Source organism: Pygocentrus nattereri, chromosome 18 (genome assembly GCF_015220715.1).
Source record: "Pygocentrus nattereri isolate fPygNat1 chromosome 18, fPygNat1.pri, whole genome shotgun sequence".
Lineage (NCBI taxonomy): Eukaryota > Metazoa > Chordata > Actinopteri > Characiformes > Serrasalmidae > Pygocentrus > Pygocentrus nattereri.
The window spans coordinates 23,849,062-23,875,935 of NC_051228.1; the positions used below are offsets into that span (position 1 = coordinate 23,849,062).

The window sequence follows — 26,874 nt, forward strand, 5'->3', positions numbered from 1 at the left end:
GTCTGATGTTAGATAATAACACTGATAAGGGTCAGGAGTGAGTAATGTTTGTTTGTTTGTTTGATGTTAGATAATAACACTGATAAGGGTCAGGAGTGAGTAATGTTTGTTTATTTGTCTGATGTTAGATAATAACACCTGTAAGGGGCAGCAGTGAGTAATGTTTGTTTGTTTGTTTGTTTGATGTTAAATAGTAACACCTGTAAGGGGCAGGAGTGAGTAATGTTTGTTTATTTGTCTGATGTTAGATAATAACACCTGTAAGGGGCAGGAGTGAGTAATGTTTGTTTGTTTGTCTGATGTTAGATAATAACACCTGTAAGGGGCAGGAGTGAGTAATGTTTGTTTGTCTGATGTTAGATAAGAACACTGATAAGAGTCAGGAGTGAGTAATGTTTGTTTATTTGTCTGATGTTAGATAATAACACTGATAAGGGTCAGGAGTGAGTAATGTTTGTTTGTTTGTTTGATGTTAGATAATAACACTGATAAGGGTCAGGAGTGAGTAATGTTTGTTTATTTGTCTGATGTTAGATAATAACACCTGTAAGGGGCAGCAGTGAGTAATGTTTGTTTGTTTGTTTGTTTGATGTTAAATAGTAACACCTGTAAGGGGCAGGAGTGAGTAATGTTTGTTTATTTGTTTGATGTTAGATAATAACACCTGTAAGGGGCAGGAGTGAGTAATGTTTGTTTATTTGTTTGATGTTAGATAATAACACCTGTAAGGGGCAGGAGTGAGTACTGTTTGTTTGTCTGATGTTAGATAAGAACACTGATAAGGGGCAGGAGTGAGTAATGTTTGTTTGTTTGTTTGATGTTAGATAATAACACTGATAAGGGTCAGGAGTGAGTAATGTTTGTTTATTTGTCTGATGTTAGATAATAACACCTGTAAGGGGCAGCAGTGAGTAATGTTTGTTTGTTTGTTTGTTTGATGTTAAATAGTAACACCTGTAAGGGGCAGGAGTGAGTAATGTTTGTTTATTTGTCTGATGTTAGATAATAACACCTGTAAGGGGCAGGAGTGAGTAATGTTTGTTTGTTTGTCTGATGTTAGATAATAACACCTGTAAGGGGCAGGAGTGAGTAATGTTTGTTTGTTTGTCTGATGTTAGATAATAACACCTGTAAGGGGCAGCAGTGAGTAATGTTTGTTTGTTTGTTTGATGTTAAATAGTAACACCTGTAAGGGGCAGGAGTGAGTAATGTTTGTTTGATTTAATTTTTTAAATAAAATGAAGGAGAAGGACAAAGTGAGAGAAATGGGGAGGGTGAGTAGATGGGAACGAAAGGGATAGTAAAAAAGGAGAGAGGAAAGAGATAAAACAGCAACAGAAATGAGGGGGCATGAGGGGGGGATTAAATATTGGAAATAAAGGAAGGATGTAATGGCGGCACAGAGAGGCTGTGCAAGTGTAAGGCAGAAAGTTGAGGGAGAGAGAGTGCTTGTTTAGTTTGAATGGTGTGACAGTGAGATGGGGATGGAGTGATTTGAGTGGTTTCTAAAGGGTAGCTGTTCCCTCTGAGAGGAGGCGTTTGGCAGCGTTTCTCTCAGTTAAGCAGTTTAGCAGAGAGGCTAAGTACCTCACAGTGGAGGGCTGGGGGTGGGCAGCACAGACGTAACGTCAGGAAGTTATGTTGCCATGGAACACATTTAAGGGCTGCGTGATGTTTAATTTTTCTATCGTCGTGATTGAAGTTTCCTCAGTAACAGCACAAAGGGCTGAGAAAACCAACATACAATAACTAATAATGATTATAAGATACCAACAATTAGATGACATGACCAGCACACAAAACCAGAGGGAAATCGTCCACAGCAAATGAACAGCTACCCTAGAGTAGTGTACTCTATTAGCTAAAGATGGTACTGATCTATGGCCCTGTATTAATAGGACTTGATTTAAGTGGGGATGCAAGGGGTTGCCAAATAAAAATGATAAAAACCATCCTTTTTTCTATCCCCTCTTTAAATATCTGTTATCAGTATTTTCTGTCTATTACCAATATTTTCATAGTCATGTGTGAGATTTACACACTGTGGGAGTTTTTTAGGTAAAACGAACAAGGTCTGAAGGCAGTCGAGCATGCAGAAGAGGTGATAATGTAGAATCCCTGGGTATGTGTGCTGTAACACTCTACAGCATAACCAAGGAAAGCAAAAGCAAGCACACCCATGATCAGGGTTGCCAGGTTTGCTGTTTTCCAATTTTTCTCCCCAATTTAATCATGTCCAGTTTGACCTGTTAATTAGGTCTTCCCCAGTCACGCAATGCTACTAGTGCTAGAACAGGGAAGGATAGCACATTCTTCCTCCGAGTCATGTACAGACACCCACTGCATCTTTTTTGAACTGCTGCTAACACAATATTAATGGACAGCTCAACATGCTTGAAGTAGAACGTTAACTGCCAGTTCTGTTACGTTACATAACAGACACCCACACCAGGTAGCATTGTGCTGAGTGATGGGGGTAGACTATCCCAACTCTTCTTTCCACTAAGAGATGGGTGAACACAGGAGGGCTATCCTACCCACCCAGAGTGAGTGAGGCTCTAGGACTCCTGGCCATAGATGCACAGCAAAGCAAACACTAGACTGGGGATTTTTACTGGACCTGGCATTCCTGCCTCCTGTATCTGGACTATCTTTAAAAAGAAATACAGGTGCGATAACAAGCGTTAACCAGTATGAAAAGTTTGAAGTCACTGAAAGTTTTGTTGTTTTTGTACTATCATACACTTATATTTGGTGTTTTATTGCAAAGTTTAATATAATTTAAAATGTTCAATCTAAAAAGTGGCACAACCTTTGCACAGAACACATTTTTTATATTAAATATGGTAAATAAGCATTACTGAATATTACAATATGCATTAAAATGTGTTCTCTGTGGAGGACAGGAGCACCCACCTATCTTCATACATTTGTACTTCTAAAATTGTATGTTTTCACTTACGTAACACTGTGATATCCAACAACTTTAACTCACTTGTTTTTTTTTTTTGCCCAGACACATTGATCCTTAGATGAGATTTTTGTGTGTTTCCAGGTGAGCCCTGACTTTATCCGCAGTGGGGAGTTCACTCTGGAGAGGATGGGGGTTGTGTATAAGGCCAAAGCCCACCTGAAGTCTCCATTCGATCCAGAGAACAAGCGAGTGAAGGGCATCTACAGCACAGACTAAAGACTTCCTCGCAGCCTGCAGGGACTGAATGAAGAATGGGCATTCATGTACAGCAGTCCACTTCTGTAAGCATCCGGTGCAAGAAAGTAGCAGCTGCTTTTAGTTTTCAATCTCAGGACTGTAATAGCAGGGCAGAATGCCCCCCTCAGTTCTGCATTGATATTTAATATATATGGGAACTGTGTGAGCCGAGCAATTTAGAAAACTGCCATATTTTAAAGCGAAATGAACAATGTCTTACATTTTAAGCAGACACCAAAAAGTATTACTAGTCATAGAAGTAGGGCTGTCTATACATATATATCACACCCCGTTATACCATTATAAACAAATGTCACTGCTTTGTTTATACAGCTCATGGATTCTTGGTACACAGGCTTCTCTCAAAAGGGACTGAAGCTCCACTTTGTTGCTTTTGATCCGTTGCTTTTGATAATTTGTTGCTCTTTGATTTAACCATAGATCTCCTGTCCAGCATAGATCTCCTGTCTGCTGAACATATCGCTTAAAAGCTAATATTTGAACGAGAGGACTACAGTCACAGATTCTCTCATAATGCAGCTGGGCTTCTGAAGGGTCAAACTAAAATACTTGGTTAATGTTGCTAAACTAGTGTCATTAATAATTTTATCATGTTGATGCATCATAGTTACAAATACTGACAGCCCTACAAATTAGACATTTCACATTCATCTGAGCCAGACATCCTTTTTTATTCTGGTTTGAACATGTAAGCCTAAGACTTTATTCCTTATGTCATTAAGAACATAAATATCATGTATTATATGTAATGCATGAATTAATTACTTTTTCAAATTCATATGATCACATTTGCCACACTAATGTTTGTTTTTTCCAAGCTGTGAAAACTCCGTCTTAATCTAATAAATTGACACAATGTGTTGAAATGTCTTCAAGATCAAGAGTTTTGATGGTTTATTTCTTTTTTTTTAAACAATGTCATTTTAAGACTTTGCATTACATTTAAAACCACCACAGCAGAAATCTAAATAACATTCATTTAAATCAGTAAAATAGTGATCTAGTTCTGTCATGCTGTTAGTGAGTAGTTCGTGATGCCCATGCTGCCACTGAGCTGAGGCTAGATGACGTGGTTTTAGCCAGTGTGGTCTGGCTGCACCTCAGTAGCACCAGTGCTCCAGGGTGCTGTCCGGCCAAGCTCACAGCGGTACGGGTGATGTTGGAACTGCTCTAAAACCTCAGGAATCTTCTGCTTCTCCCAGTCTCCCTGAATGAACAAACAGCAATGAGTGAGTGTGTGTGTGTGTGTGTGTGTGTGTGTGTGTGTGTGTGTGTGTGTGTGTTTAGTGTGCGTATGTGTGTATATATGTGTGTGTACACACTCAACACATCACTAACTTAGACTTACTTTCATACTTACTGACTTACCTACTGACTCATACACTGAATTACTGACAGACTGACTGACTCACTTCCAGACTTACTGGCTCACTGACATAATGGCTGATTCGCTCACCAAGATACTGATTTACCTACGGACTCACCCACTCATTGACTTACATACCAACTTAGAGATACTGACTCGCTTACTGACTTGATTTACCTACTGATTCATTTACTCACTGATGTTTTTACTGAATGCATGACTCCTTACTTGACTTACTAATTTACTTACTGACTCGATCTAGACTTACTGACTTACTGACTTATTGACTGACTTTCTTTCTGAACGCCTGACCCACCGACTTACTGACTTACTGACAGCTTACTAAGTAACGTCCTTACTTACTGGCATAGACGCCATGTCCATGATGTGTAAATAGTGATAGAGGAGGAGCTACAAAGCTATCACAGAAGATGACTTTTAAAAAAAATGATGTAAACTTTCACTTTAAAAATCCCAAAAGAGGGGGTTTTAAGGAAGGATGGACCAAGTCTGGAGTTCAGCTGCACTACTCACAGGGAAGAGCTCAGCGGTGGACTGGTTGCAGTGCATGGAGATGGGGGAGGTGGTGTAGAGGGAGTTCAGGACCTCCTCACTGAACGAGTCCCAGGACACAGTGGAGAACTCTTCCTCTACAGTTTTCTGGGAACAGCTGCAGCCCTCTCCTCCATGGAACCTGTTATCCAGAGTGCCACAGGGTGTTTAGTTAATGCTCAGACCAAGCATTTCTGGCTATTGCCAATGGTCAGTTTTTCTGGTGCTTAAACTCAATTTTTCAGCTACTTTGTCTTTTTAGAACAACAAAGTGGCAGCCCTAGTGCTGAAATTAAGTGATACTGTGCAAAAACAACAATTATTTTGTTTTTATAGCTGCATAGCAGATTTGTAGGTTTATTCTTTTATTTCCTTTCCACTTTTCCAGTGTCGGGCAGAACTCAAATTAGGTTTTAACTTTGGTGTTTTACCGCATAAATAAATCAGAGATGTAAACAAAGTCACTTGAAGGGTTTGGTGTGAAATCCTCTGATTTTTTACAGTGGTGGTAATATGAACAAGTCGTCCGAAGAGATTAATGCCTCTTAAATGTCTCTCACAGAATGATGTTATATGAAATGTAATATGTGAATAATCTGGCTGATGTCCAAGACATTTTTTATGACACTTTTGCGATAGACCTACTTTTTTTTTTCAGAATTACCACTAGTTTGACATTAACAACAAAGCATATAAAAACCTAGAAGACGCATGTAGGTTCACTGGTGGTTTTGGATAGTAGATATAATGATTATCTTTGCATTATAACACTGCAAACACTTGTTCCTGTCACCACCACTGCAAACAAATTCAAGCTCCTACCTTTCTGACACCAATCTGTGAATATGACACACAAACCATTGTCAATGTATCTGTACCTGTTAATGAGGCTGAAGTATTTCTGCAGGTAGCCTGGGTCCACATGGCTCTTGCACAGCTCCAGTTGTGTGCGTGGGTAGTAATGCACATAGTTCACACACATCTCCTCCATGATCCCTAACCCACCCTACAAACACACAGAGGCACAAAGAGTTTCCAAAAAGTGTTGCTGCACCACATAAACTTTTAGCTTATATCTATAAAAAAGTAAATGATTTGAATGTACTATAATGGAGTAGCCGAGGTGATGTTGTAAGGAGACGGTGCATTTGGGACACTCAGCAACAGCTTAAAATTAATTTTAAATGCATGTTCACAGCCCAGAACAGAAATCCTCACTGATCAGTCATCTACTGATCTTTTTATCTATTGGCTGTTAATATTAGAGAAGATGATAATAAAATGTTCTAAGTCTGGAAGTGCTTACTACGCTGACAGACATGTTTTCTCAGTAGTGACTATTGTAGACGAACTGGCTTATTTGGAGCCCAAGCTGTAATCTCTCCATGGATGTTTACTGGCCATTCAGAGAGACTTAAACATGTGTGCCAGCTTGTAGTCTGTAGCCCAAGGGTCCAACTTCTCAGAAGTGCGTATATGTGTGTGCGTTTGTTCTCATTTTATGCATGTTTGCTAATTGATCTTGTCTGCAGGCTTATTAACCTTAAACTTCTGGTGACCTCAGTCAGTGTGTGAGTATGTAGATGTTGGCAATATGAAAATATGTAGTTATTATCATGATAATACAATATACTTTACCCACTTCTGACTCACGTCTCCAAAATAGCTTGTATAATCTCCATAGAAAAGCACTGATGAACAGAATGGGACACTCTGGAGCAGCCACAGGTGAGCCTAAGGTCACCATACCTAATGCTAGTCATCAGCTAACACTGGGCTGTGAAGCAGTAGAACTGCATTCTTTGGAGTGATGGCGATCCACCCACTACCTTTGGGTTGAGTTGGAGTGATCAAACATGATCATCCAACTCACTATTGCTCTTGTGGCTGAAGGCAATCAAGTCCTCACAGCAATGTTCCAACAACTAATGTGTCTTCCATAAGAGTAAAAGCTGTTTCTGCAGCCAAGTGGGGACAAACTTCCTCTTAATTCTCTTAATATAGGAAGTATCTTTTAATGAGCAGGTGTCTATAAACTTTTGGACATAGACTGCATTGTGGAACATTCTCAGGAAAGTGGGTTTACCAGAGCACCTCGATGGGCCTCCAACCATTCTTCAGAAGAAATGTCTTCTTAAAATTCATTTACGCAATTTTAAGAAGATTCTGACATTGACAGCTGTTTTCTTGTTTGGGTTTGTTCTTAGGTAAGAACAGAATCTACACACTCAAGAGCACAAAGTTGTGAACAGTTCTGCAGTTTGAGAACACGTTATGAAGCTGACATAGACTTTTTCCTAGGACCTTTCTCAAGAACACATTTTAGAAAAACAGTGTGAAAGAGGCCCAATGTTCTAATGAAGAACCACTACACTGATCAACAAGCTACAGACAGAAAGTATACAAACAGACATCGGTAAAGGACTTTGGCATGGCTACCTACCTTCACCATAGTTGTGCAGCTTGTATGCTGAACATATAATATGAGAAGCAAGACTACAGGAAGATGACCAAGGATAATCAATGTGTATCATGTAGATATCTGCTAACTGCACAAATATCATGATACTTATGTGATATTGCCCACCCTTATGTGTGCACTTTTGTATTTGTACACGTGCACAATGTTTTCAGACTCACCACTGTAGGTTTGTCCCTGTCCTCTGTGTTGTACGTACATTTCGTCACAAGGGCATCACCCTGAGTGAGGAAAAAAGAGACCTCCTAATCAGCTTCAACAATGCTCTATTTGCAGAAGATTATTTAAAACCTTGTTCTTGCAGCCGTTTGGCAGGTCTATATGAAGCTGGCAGCTCTTGCTGTGTGTGTGGGAGCTGATATTGACAGTCTAAATGCAGTAGATCTGTTCTTTTGTTGGTGGCTTGCTGCCTCCAGGCATTTCCTGTGATGTCTGTGTTATCACTCCCTTTTTTTTCCCAGTCTAAATACGGCCCTTCTTTTAGTGCACAACACTCGCTCTTCTCTATAAGTGAGCACTGCTGGAGGAGAAACTTACTGGCAGAACAGTCACCATCTTCCTCAGGATGCGGATTATCTGCAACAGCACCAGAAAACTGTTAGTGTCAGGAATACAGTACGATCTAAGCACCTTCTTTCTTAATACATGTCTCATTTCGCTTTTTTAGCTCTGTTTTTGTGGATGATTAGCCTCTTCTGAGGTGAAGTCAGTAATATTCTAATTATTAACAAGTGAGCAAGCAGAGCTAACCTCCACAGATTTCTGGTGATGTTTCTGGTTATTAAACTCTGTATAAATTATGTAGGAACACAGTGAGCATCAGAGGAGTGTAATTGAGTGTACAAATGCATTAGAGTGTGTGTGTGTCTATGTCTGTGTGTCTGTGTGTCCATGTGCGTGTTTAGGCACATATACACATTTATGTATTTGCATACATAAATACATTTCTTCATGTTTGTCTGTGTACAGTACTGTGTGAAAGTGCCAAGAAATTTTGCATTTGGTCAAAGATGTCAGAAAACCCAAAAATGTAATACACTTAACTGATAATGTAATAATGTTTTCACTGATAGTGTAATACCTTATAGCTTTTTTTGGAATTTTGACATTTTCATATTTTAAAGCAATAAGTCATGAGAGGCCACGTATTATTGCAATGCCAAGCAACCATGGACCGTTGAACGAGGATAAGACTGTTCAGTCACCCATTGCTGTATATTCATTTCTTTTCTGATATTTCATGAACTTTTTAACTTTTCTGTTGTATGACAATTAACTTATAACAACTTAACATTGTTTAATGCAAATACATTTACTTTGTAAGTACTTTTTGGTCACCAAATCCCCACCAAGTCAATCCAGTGGAGCCCTTCTTCTGGTGCTGGGGCTGAATCTCAAATAGCTCCCCGCTCCCTTTATAGTGCACTAGCTACGTAGGAATTTAAATACAGGTTCCTGCACCCCAACAATGATTAATGTATCCAGAAAATAGTCATATGGGATTAAGATCTATACCGAAAAATGATCTACTATTTGGCTATAGTACTATCAAATTAAATTAATTTTTATAGCACTTTTACAACTGATTCAGCTTCACAGAATTCCAGTAAAGACAAAGTTTTAACATGATGTAAAAACCCACAGGTGGGCAAGCTAGGAGCGACAGTGGCAAGGAAAAACTCCCTCAGAACTGAGGAAGAAACCTTGGGAGGAACCAAGGCTCACAAAGGGGGGACCCATCCTCCTCTGGTCAGACTACCTACAAAGTTATTACACTACTAATATTAATAGCAGTAGTATTAGTAATAGTAATAGCTAGAAGTCCATGAAAACTTCAATGTAGGGTGGGCAGCTAGTCCAAGGCAAGTGGCGATAGCTGGGGTGTGGGCAGCTGGTCTGAAGTGGGTAGCAGAAGAGCTCGACAGTCAGTCATCCATCAGTGTCCGGCCAGACAGGTGGGCAGTCGTTTACTCGGAAAACTTGTTTACTATTGAGAGTATGGATCCATTTGGGATTCAGCCTGGGTTTGACATGACTTCTGACTGAAACACGGACATTTGAAGTCATTCAAGAGACGTTCTTTAGAGCTTTTTACTCTTTACTTTATACATATCTTAAGATATGATTCACAATGAATCATATCATAAGAACTTTTATCTTGTAGTCTGTTAGCTAGCTGGCCAACCTAGTTCTAGTCAAGGAAATAAGGTGCTAGTCTTTAGTTTAAAAAAAAAAAACGGGTTCTTACTTCATCAGTACACTCGTTGGTTCCTGCGAGCAGCATTAGAGTCAAAGATTAATCCATTAACGCACAAGGGTTTTTCGTGCCATGGCGCAGTAATACAGAGCTCAGTCACTGTGAGGCAGTGTGAGTACTGGAGTAGTGTAAGGAGTATGTCCTGGTTTTTACAATGACTTCGAACGCCAATCAGATTTTAGAACCGCAACAATCCATTTTATAAAACACATTATTAAATTGTTGGGACTTTTTTGCAAATTGATGATGTAATACTTCAGTCTGCAAATGTCACACTGTCACACCATTTAGTCAATATTCCACTTTTTGGGCCATATTTAGCAACTTTCATCATCTGAATGTGCTGCCTAGAAATTCAAGTTAACAGTGACTCAGCCCAAGTCTGAATATTGATAACCTTCCCTGTGTATCTATTGATCACTGAATGTTTGATTACATGAACAGTGAGAACTGTATGTGTGTACAGTACTGTATGTGTGTACTTATCCATGTTTGTGTGCGTGCATGTTACCTGATAGTGTGTGCTGTAGTGTTTGTCCTCCTGCACCACCTCCACCTCCTTTCCTCCTCTCACCACCACAGTCCTGACTGTCCTCCCAGCCAGGTGAGTGTGCAGTTGTGAGGCAAAAATATGGATCCCTCCATGAGGCAGAGCCTGCAGGAGGGAGACCCCAGAGTGATGAGGATTCACATTAGCAATGAGTGAACGAGCTGATAGCACTTCATCCCTAAACATTCAGCTCAGTTTCAGAGTCACTGGAGTTCAACTTGCTGCTCCGCCAAGCAACAAATTTACAAATGATGACTAAATGAGCCATTGCTGTGGTTACTTATCCTGAAAACAGGATTTTCAACCAATTATCATCAACGCATTTCTTTTTAGAGCTACATTTATCTGCAACAGAATTGTTGTATATTGATTAAACCCTTAATTGATACTGTAGCTCAGCATATATGAAATTAAATAGTACATTAAAGCATGTAAGTATTATAACTTTGCTTATGCTAAATGGACACAAGGCTAGCAGTGCTAGCAGGAAGCTGACCGTGCGGGTGCATGCAGCTGTGCAGTAACCGGTGAGCGGAAAGGAGCGCTGGTGTGGAGGGATCGCCATGACAGGAGTATAAACCAGCCCCAGCTCCATGATCCCTGCATCAAACCGCCTCAGAGACGGGGTGTACCACAGACGGATACCCGAGGAGTCACGACGACCTGCCACAAAAAAGAAACTGCAATGTTAAAGCATTTACATTTATGGCATTTGGCTGACGCTCTTATCCAGAGCAACTTACAATTTGATCATTTTATACAGGTAGGCCAAGGTGGTGTTAGGAGTCTTGCCCAAGGACCCTTATTGGTATAGTGTAGGGTGCTTGCCCTGGTTGGGGATTGAACCCCAGTCTACAGTGTAGAAGGCAAAGGTGTTAACCACTACACTAGCCAACCACTTTTTACCTAGTGGTAAAAAGTGCCAACCACTATTACCTAGTAGCCAGTCATTATACAGTTAATGTTTCACGGATTACAGTATCACATATTAACAAGTTTAACCACATGAGAGAAATGAGCTCTCACTGTTGTTTAGCATGGTTGGATAATGCTAACTGGCCCTTTGTTAGTTATGAAACTTCATCAGTCATGTTATCAGTAGAGCTTAAAGACTGAAGAAAGTTCAGAAGACACATTGTCTCATCCTAAATGGAACATGAACTGTGTAATTCATTTGAAAAGTTTCGGCCTAGATAAAGAGCTTTTAAGCAGCAGGAGTGAGGAACTTATTTTAGAAGAGTGAGGAGGAGGACAATCCAGCAGCTCGCAGGTGAAGAGGTGGTTACAGCAGAAAGGCTATGAGTCATAACAGAGTAACAGAGTAGTGGAAATCGAAGAGGCCTAATTGGTTCTGTTTTAAGGGTGTCCGACAAAGTGTGTTTCTGTGTGTATGTCTGTGTGTGTGTGTTTTACTGACTGTGTCTGTGTGTTTCTTTGTGTCTACGTGTTCAGGATAAAATGTCCTGACTTATACAGGAAACCCAGATAAAACAATGCTAACCTACAGGACCAAAAAGGACATTTGTTTGCTGAGATTATGGTTTGGACTAGCTTTGCATGTTGAGCGTAGAACATTCTTCTTATATACACTCACAGATCCTTGCGCATACAATAAACACAGGACATATTGCATTATTACATATAGGTACTTGCGTATATTTTACTAAAACCATCTCCTTGTTTCTACACTCACTGTCCATTTTATCAGCTTGACTTACTATAAAGAAGCACTTACAGTTACAGACTGTAGTTCATCTGTTCCTCTGCATACTTTGCTAGCCCCCTTTCACCCTGTTCTTCAATAATCAGGACCCCCACAGGACTACCACAGAGCAGGTGTTATTTGGGTGGTGGATCATTCTCAGCACTGCAGTGACCCTGACATATTGGTGGTGTGTTAGTGTGTGTTGCGCTGGTATGAGTGGATCAGGCAGAGCAGTGCTGCTGGAGTTTTTAAACTCTGTGTCCACTCATTGTCCTGTTACACAGGGGCTAACAAAGTATACAGGTGGACTATAGTCTGTAATTGTAGAACTACAAAGTTAATCTAAATGATAACTGAAGCTGATAAAATTGGGCAATGATGGTAGATACAAGGAGGTGATTTTAATGAAGTGGCCAGTCAGTGTATATAGTACATAATACATTTATATATTTTTTCTACTTAATTTCAACATGTAATTACACACACATATATATATATGATAACACACACACAAACTTGTATATAATTAAAAAAACACTTATATACACACACACGCACACACACACACACACACACACAAGACATATACACATAAGACACATGCAAGCACCCCACATACTGTATTAAAACAATCCTGTGCAGGAATACCTGAAATGAGAAGTGGGTTGTGATAGTGAACTTCCAGACGAAGAAACCTAGAGGAGCCATCTCCCCCCAGAGGCAGACCAGCATCAGAGGGGTAGTAGAACGGCTAAAACACACACACACACACACAGAATTTAATAAAAGCTCATCTAAGGTGTTTCTATGATTGGGCTATGATGCTTCTTAATCATCCTTCATAGATCAGCTGAGAAAGTTTGCCAGCGCTGACTCAACCAGAGCGCTGTACAATAGCCCTGTACAATCACGCTGCATTCTCTTAGCTACGCCTGCTGTGATGGACACTGAACCCATTTGTAAGGTGAAACGTAACCTTTCGTGGGTCTTCTTTTAAAAGCCTCGAAAAAACCCAGTCCAACGATTGCTTTACATAACCGGCCTGCATTCTTCCTCCTCCACTTGTTCTCTCCTCCACTCTCTCTCGCTCTTCTCTTTTTCTCAGTCTCTCTTGCTCTTATTCTGTCTTCATCTCCTCTTTCGCTCAGGAAATGAAACACATATTTCCTTTGGATGTGAAAACAAATTAGTGTGATGAAAAAAGGACAGAAACATCATTCTATAAAAAAAAATTAAAAACACAACAAACGAAAAGGCTTCGATATTTCCAGCCTGCATAATCTCATATCTACAGCTTGGCATTGCCAGCCAGCAGAAGCTATGATTTGAGTTAGTTTTGCTCCAGTGTAATCCAATTGGACCCTAATTATTTCCCTTCTCTCTCTCTCTCTCTCTCTCGCTCTCTCAATATCAGGTCCACACTCTGCCAGAACGCCTCTGCTCTCCGATCAGCTCTCAGTGTCACTCCAATCCCTGACTGGCACCTAGTGAGCGTGGGCGACCTATCTGCCTGCTTGTGCGTATCTTTAGCTTAGGATGCTGCTCTGGATCTCAGCAGAGGCCTCTACGCTGGCCTGTCAATCAAATGACACCATTACGAAAAAAACATCATCAGGACAGTCAGAGTGATGAAGATGATTGTACCCAAAACAGCATCATAGAGGGAGCAAGGTGATACAACTTTACTTGATTGACTACATTTATTCTTATATGTATTATATATGTGTTAGGACAGTCTTTTATATAAAATGCATGTAATATGTTTTTTTGCTACTGTAACATCCAGATCTCCCATTGGGAAATTCCACTTCCTGTCTTTCTGTCTAAGTATCTGTCTGTCTTTCTATCTCTGTCTCTCTTCCTAGATGTCTGTCAGTTTATGTCTATCTGCCTATTGAGTAGGGGTGGGAATCTTTAGGCACCTCACGATTAAATTTGATTACAATTCAGAGGGCTGCGATGTGATTATAAAACGATTATCGATGCATCTTTTTTCTATACAGGATTTCTATTTTCCTAATGTCTGAGGACTTGGTAGTTTTAAAGCAAAGTATTTGTAAGGATCCATAACGTAAGTGAATGTTACATGCTACAGACTGGACGCTGAATCTCGGCCCCAAAGTGTGCACCATAGCGCGAAAGCCCTGGTTCACATGACTAATGCAGCGAAGTCTCACCTCGCCAGTAGCTACGAAAAAGATTAAGACCAACATTTGGAGACAAATGGACTTATTCGCGTTTATAAGCACTGCAGTTGTTTCCTGGTACGTTAAATCTGCAACGAGAGACTCTCTCTCTCTAAAAAGTTGCGAAGATGAAGTCGCTTCTCTTTCGAATTTTCCCGTTCCACCTTAAATTGTGCAGCAGTTACATTCGGCACCTCGGGAAGAATTTAAGGTGGAACGGGAAAATGCCTTGTAAAACAGCCAAACGATGAGAGACATTTTACAATGAGCTGCTCTCCGTCTGAGGAAACGTTTTCTGGCGGAGCTGGGAGGAAAGAACATCAGCACACACTGAGACATACTGGACATTAAATGTTGCGGCTCCGAGGGGTGGTTTGATTTTTGTTGAAAGGACAAAATGGCTCTTCTTAACATTTGGCTTGTGATTCTAGATCTAACCTGGTTTTTAACGCAGAGCCGGTCGGATTTCTCACTCATCCATGTGTGTTTTTATTATGTGCCATCACAGACTGTCCGGGCGCTGCACTTACCCACTAACAAGTTCTGTCAACATTACGTTATAAATTAAATATTTAGAAAATCGATTTTTGAGATTTATGAATCGATTCAGTCCGCATCGCGATGCATCTAAGAATCAAGTTTTTCCCGCACCCCTAATATTGAGCCTTCTATGCATACCTCTGCGTTTCTACCTGTCTTCTGGCTATCTCTGTCCGACTGTCTGTCTCTCTAAATATGTCTGTGTTCTGTCTGTCTATTGATCTGCCTTTCTCTGTATGTCTTTTTTCTATCTATCTCTGTCTATATATGTTTGTCTGTGTATGTATCTATCTATCTATCTATCTATCTATCTATCTATCTATCTATCTATCTATCTATCTATCTATCTATCCATCCATCCATCCATCCATCCATCCATCCATCCATCCATCCATCCATCCGTCTTCTAATGGACAAGTAACATTGAGTCCATGCAGTGGGTATACAGTCACATTTTAAGTATAGCAGTCATATACATCCCAGTTGAAATGGTGAGGACTGTGTTTATTTTGCAGTATGTTAATGTGTGTACATGCAACTGATGACAAAAGAGAAAACATTGGTTATCTTTTCTAGTTCTATAGTCGGATTTCTACAGGAATGTTCCAAGGAGTAACTACAGTTATGTGGGCTCCCCGTCGGTGGAATCCAGTTTTACTTCTGAATTGTTGTGTACTTTTGACTTCTAGCTTTTCCAACCATTGTTAGGTCATTTAAGGCTGGATTATGAAGGCTTTCTGAGGCGGCTCCAGATTGCTTTCCCTGAATAATAAAAGCATTTGCTTTGAAAATGATTTTTTTTGTAATTTCTTGATTAATTTCTTGATTCTGTGTTATTCATGCTATTTATGGTTTCGGATTTAATGGATGTTGCACAACATGCACTTAGTACGTCTGCTAGCAATAAAATAAAGATATTTTTGCCTTCTGTCATTAATCAGTACAACTTCTCATCTCAGACTGTGGATTAGAAATAACTGTTATCACAAATAATTGAGAACTGGCATAGCCGAGGTGATTAGGGAGGTTGTTTGTAATGAATAATTACATCGCTTTATGTTTTATAATGTAAATTTTTGGTTGTAGATATCATTGGATGTGTTTATATGACATTTTAGAGTTACAAAACCAAATAAACAGCATGTTCATTTAGTCCATCATAGACAGCAACTGTGAAATTAGTGAGCTGTGTTTTTGGGAGGTCTGTGTTCACCTCCGCTCCCAGGGCCCACGCAGCCAGGACATGGCGGCAGTAGTCGAGCTTCTGTGGCTTCATCTTGGAGTCGCAGGAGCCGCTGTACTGAGGGACGGTGTCCATTTGGGGAGAGCATTCGAAAACCTCAATATGATGCACAATGGCCTCGTTACCGGGGGTTATCACCGCTTCATACTGCAGGGGATAAAAATGTTATATATCCTTTAATTATTGCGGTAGCAATCTCACTGACTGCCTTCTGAGAGCTTTAAAGCATAAGCTTTCAAACATGCATAATGATCTTATAATGTTTAGATTTAAGTACATTAAACAGACACAGTAGTTTGTCTGTCAACATAGGGTTTTATGAAATGGCAAAGCAACATTGTCCAAATAATTGATTTTAAATGGGTTTTGCTGCTGTTGATTCTCCTGCAGTTTTATTGCAGTCCTAATGTTTAGAGGAAAAAAATTCAAATATCACAAAATGTTAGGAGAAAAAACAACAACTATATATGCAGTTCTCAAAGTTTTATTATTTGATTACAACTATTTTATTGCATATTAAGCCCACTGGTGCGCTAATTAGGCTTTCATCAGTGGTGACACTGGTAGAAGGAGGTTATTTACTTTCAGTAGGAAGTTATAGCGTCATTAGATTAAACAGGGCATTTGTTTTGTTTTGGAGGCATAATTTACAGTCAGAAGTAACAAACTGTAATTTACTGTAATATGTAATCACAAATCTCCTCAAATTGTATCATGGCACAAGTATTTTGATGATAATGCTTTGTGGGGCCTGTAGTGATTCCTAATCACATCCACCTGACTGTTCTGGTTCAGATGTTCCTGAAGGCACTATAAAGTCAATCAGGCATGTTACATTAGGTAAAAGTCAATGTAAATATAAATACATTAATATAGTGTTATCAATGCTATCACAATATTGCAAATGTCAATGTAATATATTGAATATAAATATAAATGCATTCATATTTTATAAGAATATAATTATGTTAATGTAAATGTAAGATTAGGTAGTTGCATTAGAGTAAATGCAATTGTAAATGTAATACAACTGCATTAGCGCAAATGTATGTGTAAATGTAATGAAATTACAACAGTGGAAATGTGAATGTAGTGTAATTAAGGTAAATATAATTGCATTACTCTGAATGTAATAGAATGTAATTGCATTAGAATAAATGTAAATTTAATAGTTATATTAATGTAAATTTATTTGTAAATGTGATTACATTAGTGTAAATTACTCTAATAGAAATGTAATTGCAAAAGAAATGACATTAATGTAAATGTAAATGTAAATGTAGGACCTGATTAAGACATTTCACCAACAGTGAGTGAAGAAAAGGTACAGTCACAGGAGGTTTTTTTTTACACTTCTGCAGTGCGGAGGGAAACAAAGCAGAGTCTTAACAGCTTAAGTGGCAATAATGGCAAGAGTAAAATAAGAAGAAGTAATGGAAAAGAAGAGTGAGAGACAGCCACTGTGATCACTCTATTCTGGAAAAATGGAGAAAATGAAGAGATGAAGAAATGGTACAGTAATTCCCTTTCCAGTTTCCGTATTTCCGTGGGATGGATGTGCTCCTTTTACACGCACTGTTTAATTCCATTGCGTCAGTTGGCTTTGAGTCATTTGAGAGGATAATAAAACCACTGAGTGCTAAAGCTCTTCCCTCTAAATAAAGTGCAGGGGGGGGCAATATGACAAAGAAGTCAGTATTAGCAGACAGACAGAAATTCACGTCAATGCCTTGAAGTCATACTCATGTCTAAAAGTATTACTGTGACTAACACGACTGGTTTTCAAACACAGAATAAGCTTAATAGCTTATTTGTGACCTAAATTACTCCATCATTACTAATTTCCTGCTGAAACTCTCTGTTTAGTACTACAATTTTTAAAATTAAAGGTACTAAAAAGGGTTATTTGGAGCAATGCCCTACAGAACCGTTCAATTAATGGTTCTTTAAAAGAATATTCCAGCAGCTTTTAACTTAACGTTATGTGTAATATATGGCCCTTTACCACAGACAAGAATGTATATGCTTTTTTCCACACTTAATAAAAGAACAGAAAACATGTTGACTCAAAACACATCTGTGCATTTACTAATAAGTATACTAATAAGTACAAAAGTATGTGGAGAGCCCTCAATTTACTGAATTCAGGTGTTCCAGCCAATCCCCCTGCTAACAGGTATGTACAATCAGGCACATAACCATGCAATCTCATAGACAGCAGTACACAAGCCTAAGATAACTATACGCAACGTCAAGCATTGGCTAGAATGATGTAAATCACTTGACTCTGGAGTGGTAGAAACGTATTCTCTGGAGAAGAACACTGCCTACCAGAATAGTGCCACATAGTGCCAACAGTAAATTTTGGTAGAGGAGGGATAAATGGGCTAGGGCTGTATTTCAGGATATGGGCCCCTTAGTTTCAGTGAAGGATAATGTTAATGCTACTGCATACAGAGACAATTATATGCTTCCTGTGTGGAAGCAGCTCCTTAAAAAACATGAGTAATTCAATTACTAAAAATTATCTATGCAAATAACTATATACAGCTCACTATGTTTCGCAAAGATGATTATTATCATACAACGTGTTTATGCTGTGGACAGGTGAAGTGAAGAAGATGTGATTTGATGATGCAGAGGGCAAAATGAAGAGAGAGCGAATAGAGGGGCTGAAGAGAGAAGACAGGCGAGAGAGAAAAACACCAAGTGTCCAAAGTTTGGGATTATTTCAAGCTGAAAATAAACTAAAGCTATTGTCTATTGTAAAAGCAAACTAGCCCACCACAAAAGCACATCATTAACACTTCAGCATCTCAACAGAAAGCATCTGTACATTCAGTCCACAAACTGGACCCAACATAAGGTAAAATTAACATAAATCAATATGATTGCTAGTTGAGTTGGAGGCTAGTAAAGTAGTTTATTATGTAACCTAAAACTGCACAGATAACCATGGCTGGTTACAATACATAATGGCTTGTTGAGAGCGTGAACGAATGTAATGGCTAGTTATGATGTCCCTAAGATAGTTAAGCTTTGCTCAATAACATGACCACAGATAGTAAAGTGCTACAGCTAATTTGTGAAAGCCTAAGCTTCATTCACATTCACACACACACACACACACACACACACACACACACACACACACACACACACACACACACACACACATACCTCTCATATGCACACAGCTATATTCAACTAGTTTGACTGCAGTGAGTAGAGTCATCAGGAGTAATAGTAGATCAACGTAATAAAGAAATGTACATTAGCCAGTCTTATGAACTTACAGTATGATTTTTAAGCCTAGTAATTTATTATTATTATTATTAGTAGTAGTAGTAGTAGTAGTAGTATCATCATCATTTTAATTTATGCATTGATTTTTGGCTGCATATATTCTCTTTTAAAGTAATCTGAAATAAATCTTTTTTTTATTATTATTTCTTTCTTTGTTTTTCCATTTCCAAATGTTTCTTTAACATCCAGAATGTAATATGACACTTAAATGCACTAAATGTGTTTAGTTTTGACAGGTGTTGTAACTGTATGCAACTAAAGCAATAGAAATGTTGATTCACTAAAAAGCAAATCAATTAGCTGCTCGTCTCATTTCAGACCTGAATTTTTTTCTAGTTTGTTTATTTACTATTTCTCTTTAATAAAGTAAAATGACTTCTTATCTGATTACTTAATTGATGGAATAGTCTGTAGAATACATGTTTACTAAAATAACTAACAGCTGCAGCTCTAACATTAAACCATATAGGCCATTACAAACTTTTGAATGGTACTGTATTTTATGTTGATGTCCTATATTGCATGTTGAAAAAAAATCTGACCATGGTGTTCTGAACACCTGTAGTACTCCCTGCTGAAGACATTTACCATGACAATGTGATGCTTGGGCATGTTGGGGTGCAGCTGGTACATGTGACACCAGTAGGTGGTCTCCTGACTGGGAATGGTGACGTCAGGAGCCAGAACCTCCAAGCTCTGCACATCCGGCAGGAGAGAAGGGTTGGGTGTGTCTGGACGCAGCAGCAGGATTCGCTGAACGCCCATCTGGAGACGGGACACGTTGAGCTGCTTGAGCGAGGGGATTGGCTGATCCAGCATGGCGTAAATCACGTGGACTGTGCCTTCCTGCCAATTAGAGCCGAGTGACAATACAGAAACTACTGTAGACAAGGAACTGCTCTTTTTTGTTTTTTTCTTTCTAGAATGATCTACTACATTACATTCTACACTCCTAGAAAGATTTCTTCAACAGTTCTGTAGTCAAGACAAGAGTTCTATATAGATGGCTCTATACCATAAACACTCAAAGAACCATTTGCATGCTTAAAGGAGTTCTATATAGCACCAAAAGGGTTTCTTCTATTGTTACAGTCTTGACATCCTAACAAAAACAGAACCCTTTTTGGAGCAGTATAGACCCATTTTCAAAAAGGCCCCACATAGCAGTGTATATAACACATTTTTCATCAGTCTGAGGAACGCTTCCACCATGCTAAGAACCATTTAATCATGCAAAAGGCTCTTTGAGTGTTCATGGTTCCAAATAGAACCATTGCCTTTACTAAAACCCTTGAAGAACCACCTTTTTTGAGAGTGTACAGAAACACACAACTAAATAAATTCCCCTGTGCACATAGACACCCTTTAACTGCCCCCTTTTACGTCTTTCTAGGTACACGCTGCTTTAGTTTCCACATTGAGCTTCAGGTTCATCAATGTGTCTTCCTTGGTATGAAATACCAATCAAATAATGATTTGGCAGTTTTCTACACCATTGTTAAAAGTACAGATTAAAACTCTTTTGGCCCAAAGCTGACCCAAAACACCAAAAGATTTGAGAGCTTCTGAGCGTTAACACCACAACACAAGGTGAACATGTGTGGTCTTTGGCTTTGTACCTTCAGCCTAACAGATTTTGCAAGACAAATGGCAAAACTTAAACTGCTTTGTATTTAATATAGTAGGTGACACTGTTAAAAATACAGGTTCCTAAAAATTCTTAGCTTGGATGGTTACAGTTCTCTCCAATCAACTTTGATCATTATATTTTGCCAATTTTGCAAAGCTAATGTGATTCTTGAATAAATAAAGGTGCCAAAATGGTTCTCAGCTTGGATGTACAGTTCTTGGGACAATAAAAAAAAACTTTAATTGATGTGAAGCCTTTACATTATCAGGAGGATCTTTAAACTTTATAAAGTTCTACAGATTTACAGTGACATTGCTTTAAACAACCTTAGGTGTATCTTCATGTGTTGAGTAGTACTACATGCCTCTATGGTGTAGTCGTGGGAGTCACAGGTGTTGAAGGGTCTCCTGAAGAGCAGAGTGAATCCTTTAGGAGAGTTCTGAGCCTCCAGTAGCTGGTAGTCCTGCTGACTGTCTAATGTCACCCTGCCTTCAGCATCACTCCATGCATCCTATACGCACATACATTTGCATTAATTCAATTCAGTTACAATTCCTTAGTAAACAATTCAGTGCATCACAAAATCTGCCTAGCCAGTAATCGCAACATACTGTATAAGATATGATATCTTATATGGCATAAGATGTTTTATGAAGTAAATGACATTGTTGGCATGGGCTTGAGCTTGGCATGAGAGTGAAGTGAAGTGATGGACATTTATCACATTTATAACACTGTGAGTGAAGCATCACTCCCATTCCCTAAAATTTGCATTTTAGGACTTTTTCACATTAAAGTGTCTTGGGGAAGCGAGCATATGGGAATGTTAGAGAGAGCAACAGCACAAAATGAGTCCTGAGAGGCCCTTACCCAGGAGCCTTTGCAACAGCTGCGTCTGTCTCCTCCCATCTGCACTTTAGCATGTAGCACACAAGCTCATGAATAGAGTATGATTTTAATAATTATTCTGTGTTTTTTAGGTTGTGCATGGCTTCTGTTCATTTTACAAAGTAGGCTAATGTTCATTCACCACATAGATGAGAGCGATGTAGACTATTGTTCTATGTGTGCAACTTTTAGCCAAGGACATCATTTAAATTCAAACCAAAAGAAAAGAAAAGGAATTAAAAATTCGAAGCCATGTGGCGGATCAGATTAACCTGAGTTGCAGTTTGTCAGTGTCAGTTAGCTTCCACTAAGCAGCAGAAATGTTTTGACCTGAGCCGTCGTGGCTAAGCGAACAGAGGCCCATTCAACATTCATCTACGGGGAACCGCATGAGGTGGCCAAGAGAGAGAAAGAATTCATAATAGATGATGGAGGAGTCTACCAGCATTAGCTTGGCCTTCTGCTTCCAAACTATCTCTTTGGGGGGCATTGGCTAGAGTGAGAGATGAGGGGCAGTGGTCAGCAGACAAAGTACTTGGAAGGGACTGTGCAGAGGCAGGTAGTAACTATTACTTTTACTCAGTTTCTAAATATTTTCAAATGATAATTATTTTATCTCTACTCAGCATGTTTGTGATTAAAGTATCTAATCTTATTTAGTTACATTAGAACCATTAATGCTTAGTTACTAATTCCTTTTGTGTTTAATTTTATTATAGTACCATAGTAAAAAACATAGTAACCCCTTGCAAAAGCAGAACCAAAAAGCAACCAGAACAGATATCATAGTAACCACCTCAGAACACTCAAGCAACCATCTCCAATACTACAGCAACCATGTAGCTAGACCTTAGCAACCACCTAAAATACATACTGATAACTTACTAATGCCCCAGCAACCACCTCAGATATCAGAGCAACTGTCTAGCCAGACCCTAGCAACCACCTGAAATACATATTAATAACTTAGTAACACCATAGCAACCACCTGAAATACTATTGTAACCACATATTAGCACACTATCAACTGCCTAGAAACATACTAGCAAACACTTTTGATTCCTTAGCAACTCCTTAGCAACACCTTAGTATCCACCTTAATACCATAGCAACTACCTAACAACAACTTAGCAATCATCTAAAATACATATGTACAGCTTATGTATATATAAGAAACCACTTAAGATACCACAGCAACAGCCACTATCATTTTAGCAATAGCTAACATAGCAACTGCCTAGCCGCAACCTAGCAACCACATAAAATGCTATGGCAACCATCTAGCAAGACCCTAGCAACAATCTAGAAAGCCCCTAGCAACTACCTTAACTATCATAGCAACCATCTAGCAACAGCTTAAGGCCTGCTGTTTTATGTAATGCACTTTTCTAGTAGGTGACAGTATCTGTACTGACCAAATGCAGTTCTTTAAGTTACTCAGTACTGGAGTAGTTTTTTGAGCTGCTAGTATATTTTAACTCTGGTTTTTTGAATGTAATTATTATTTCTCTGCCTACTAGGACTGTGTCAGCACAGATGAACTGCATTATGTGTGTGTATGTGTGTGAGGGATGAGCTGTTTTGGCAGGACTGTCATAACAAAACCAATCAACAGGGGCTCTTCAGACTGAAGTGGCTACAGAGAAAAGGCTGCCCTAACACTGAGCAGGACACACTCCTAATACAAACGACCAACCCCTCGACCCTCTAAATCAACAGTTTACCTGCTCTCAGTTCAAATCTGTGAGACCCTCTTTAGAGACACTGCCATTTCACTTTTAACTCTACACAGCAGAGTAGGTGCAGGTGTTATGAGTTTAGATAGTTTACAAATACTACTTTAAAAAAAGGAGAGTGATCAGCTGCACCTAAGTTCAGCTATTGAAAAGAAGATAACATGAAATTACTATGAAAAGACAATTGCAATAGATAACTTATCATATGATGTCTCATTCTTTCCCAAAACAAACTTAAAAAAATTAGCAAACTTTAAAAAAATGCATATGGCATATGGGTCATTCTCCATTTGGAGTAGGAAACTATGTCACAAAGGTTGCAGGGCTTAAAAAGATGCTTAAAATATTAGTCACAGCTCCAAAAGCCGGAATGTATATTTACACAGTTGACATAAGATTAAATACCTTTCCCTTGAGATTTCTCTGATTTTTAATTTTTTATCCGGTATTATAGTCACTCTGCTTATGTAAAACAGCTTGTCACAAAACCAATTTCCAACATTGAGAAACCATTTTTAATAAAGAAAAAACAATATTTATTAACCCAGGAACTTATATAAGACTCTTTACTTTTTTGTTTACTTTTTTACGTTTTAAGATTTACGTTTACTTTTTATTTTATTCATCTTATACTACATTTAAAAAATTGTGTTTTTTGTAAAAACACCTTTGTCAAAGAGATGTTTGTGTTATCAGGACTCTTATTTTACATTTCACAATATTTAATAACTTTATTAAACTGCTTCTTTGGGTGAAGGCTTATCAGAGAGGAAGCATCTCAATGCCTGAGAAGGCGAGTCACACTCGCTCACTATATTTCATTAATTTATTAATAACATTGTTTATCAGGCAGCACTTAACTTCTGTGTCACACGTTTTTTAATGGCTGGAGTGATTTAAATTTTGTCCAAATAATACCGTTTATCATTTTTAGTACTGATTTTATGTAGTTGCACAAGGTCACCTGACCACCAATGAGTCAGCCAGTTTACAAAATCCTCAGTTTTAACCAGAATGTCATAGGTGTTAGACAATATTCATATAACAGCAGTGACTGTAAAATAAGTTTGGAATTAAGCTCTCCTTTTAAAAAATGTGATAATATAGGATTTGATAATGGACAGATTAAGATTATTTATTTTATTTATTTAGTTTGGGATTAAAAAAATAGATTAAAAAAATTATCCACCTGAATTCCTACTCCAAATGGAGAATGACTCAAAAATATGGATGTTATCAGCACTCCAGGAAAACTGGCCAACTGTGTGTACTCTTTGTTACAAAGACAGCATAAATAGTCCTTTTAACTCGATGTAAAAAAAATAAATACACATTTGTAGACAGCATCTACAAATGTGGCTCTGCTACTTTGTTTCCTCAAACCTCAGAAAAGTTACTCACATCTATTGTATGTCAAGAAAATCTCTAGACATAATGTGATGTTATGCTTTTGCCAACACATATAATGCACACTGTTCTGCACTTTAACCCCAGTTTTCCAGCTATTTATCCACTCTTACCCCAAAGTAGGACTTTTGCCCGTCATCCCAGAGCAGCACCAGGTCAGCATTAGTAGCCTCGCCCCAGTCGGACATGCCTAGCAGGACGCCGTGGCGCAGCTCCTTGGTTCGGAGCTCCATGTACACCTCTTGCTGGGGATAGCTGATGTTCCACGACAGCTGCAGCTGACCAGCTGGGTCCAGAGGGACACTATAGGGCAATGGGTTTCTGGAGGGGGCCACTGCAGAAGGAGCCTGGTAGGGAGCCACCAGAAGGACCACCAGGGCGGCTAGCAGGGTCACGTACATTAGCACAACGTCCTGCAGGCGCAAGTCTTTATTCAGAAGACGCATTCTTCTTTCTGTTCTTTCAGAGCGCTTCTTAGCTTGGTATCTTTTGGTTTGGGGTCACCTTGAAAGTTCTTGTACTTCTATTTTTTAAAACTGTTCAGAAGTTGAATGAAAGCAGCACTTTAGTGATGTTGGTTTAGTTTTTGATTCTTTCTTTTTTGATTTGGTATCTTTTGATCTGGAATCACCTTGAAATGTCTTCTTACAAGTGTATTTGCTCCTTGCAGGCTATGGGTTGGATGTTGAGATACAGGTGAATGTGGTTTTTCAAAGCTTCCCAGGAAATTGTCCGTCCTTGAAGCTGGCCAAAGAATTTTTCTTGTCGAGTCTTCACACATTGACTGGAACCATGTTCTTTCTTTACCTTCCTCCGTCCTTCATTCTCACTCTCTCTTCTGCTCTTCTTCCAGTAAATTGGTTTTCTCCACCCTTTGGGTGTTTTTTTCTGCTTTCTCTTGTACTTTCAGTGCCACTTTCTCTGGGTTTGGCTCAGTGACAGCTCACAGCTCACGCTCTGTGAAAATGAAGAATATTGGTATATGCTGTTGATATGTTGCAAAATAAATACTGAATATGTTGAATAATGTGGAATTTCGTACTTACTCCTTCACTCCTGCCTGCTGGATCTGCTCATCCTCTCTCTCTCTCTCCCCTTGTCTCCAGCTTTTAAGAGCGCGATCTTGTGACAGGCTCTGCTTTATTCTGGCTAATTGTGTTAGCACGGGTTAACGAAAATTCAATTGTTTATGTACCCTCTGGTCAAACTTTCCTCTTTTTTTTGGTTGCTCCTTTTATCCAGCATCTGTTCATCTGCTGTTGAAAGGGTGGGGCACACTGGTTTCTCCAGCAACTGAACATATTCTTATTCTTATATGCGTGTTATAGTTTTTGTGAAATATTACAAATACAGGAAGTAACTAATAAACCATTAGTAAGTCAAAGCCTTGAGCCTCAAGAAAAATTGGGTTCTATTCAACTAAATTGGAATGTCAGTGCTAATTTAGTAGACATGTGACTATTGACCTTTATTGATTGACTTCTTGTCAAGATCTAGCTCTTAAACTAACGACCAATCTTCCATTATGCTCCTTTTCTTTGTTATTAAAGTTGTATTGAGTGTATTTCCCCTGGTCTCCTGTAAAACGCACCATTACCCCAGCAGGCAGTAAACCTGGCTCCATCGCCACTTACAGCTGAGGGAGCCAAATGTTCTTACATAAGCGGTTTTATTTCCCTGTGTTGCACAGTGAAATGCTACAAATGTTCCATTATTTCTAAAGTTAAAAACACTCAAAGGACACTAATGAACAGATCCATACGAATATGACATTTACTTTACTTGTATCTGCTGTGG

At 38.9% G+C, this 26,874-nt stretch overlaps 2 protein-coding genes across 4 annotated transcripts in view; one reads left to right on the forward strand and one right to left on the reverse strand.

The window, feature by feature from the left end:
* The window catches only part of sardh (sarcosine dehydrogenase), a 79,942-nt gene extending 75,835 nt beyond the window's left edge, over nucleotides 1-4,107 (forward strand). For all 3 annotated transcript variants that reach the window (XM_017708194.2, XM_017708195.2, XM_037547668.1), the window contains exon 21: nucleotides 3,056-4,107. In XM_017708194.2, the coding sequence (XP_017563683.2) occupies nucleotides 3,056-3,190 (135 nt within the window). In that variant the 3' untranslated portion in view covers nucleotides 3,191-4,107. The remainder of the gene's footprint in view (nucleotides 1-3,055) is intronic.
* A 2-nt stretch (nucleotides 4,108-4,109) lies between these two features.
* Nucleotides 4,110-26,153, reverse strand: dbh (dopamine beta-hydroxylase (dopamine beta-monooxygenase)). The gene is made up of 13 exons (XM_017708138.2): nucleotides 26,124-26,153; nucleotides 25,191-26,034; nucleotides 21,411-21,557; nucleotides 20,005-20,262; nucleotides 16,081-16,257; nucleotides 12,790-12,892; nucleotides 10,933-11,099; nucleotides 10,398-10,541; nucleotides 8,167-8,205; nucleotides 7,791-7,850; nucleotides 6,029-6,156; nucleotides 5,133-5,292; nucleotides 4,110-4,439 (listed from the first exon to the last, which is right to left on the reverse strand). The coding sequence occupies exons 2-13, from the start codon at nucleotides 25,521-25,523 to the stop codon at nucleotides 4,308-4,310; spliced, it is 1,848 nt and encodes a 615-aa protein (XP_017563627.2). The 5' UTR covers nucleotides 25,524-26,034; nucleotides 26,124-26,153; the 3' UTR covers nucleotides 4,110-4,307.
* Between the last annotated feature and the right edge of the window lie 721 nt (nucleotides 26,154-26,874).

Excerpts from the sequence above, each read along its gene's own strand:
- dbh (XM_017708138.2), bottom strand. The coding sequence starts at position 25,523 with ATGCGTCTTCTGAATAAAGACTTGCGCCTGCAGGACGTTGTGCTAATG. Across the intron at positions 21,558-25,190 it reads GGCAAAAGTCCTACTTTGGG|GATGCATGGAGTGATGCTGA; the intron begins GTAAGAGTGGAT and ends ATGTGCGTATAG. Across the intron at positions 4,440-5,132 it reads CCACCGCTGAGCTCTTCCCT|GGAGACTGGGAGAAGCAGAA; the intron begins GTGAGTAGTGCA and ends TTGTTCATTCAG.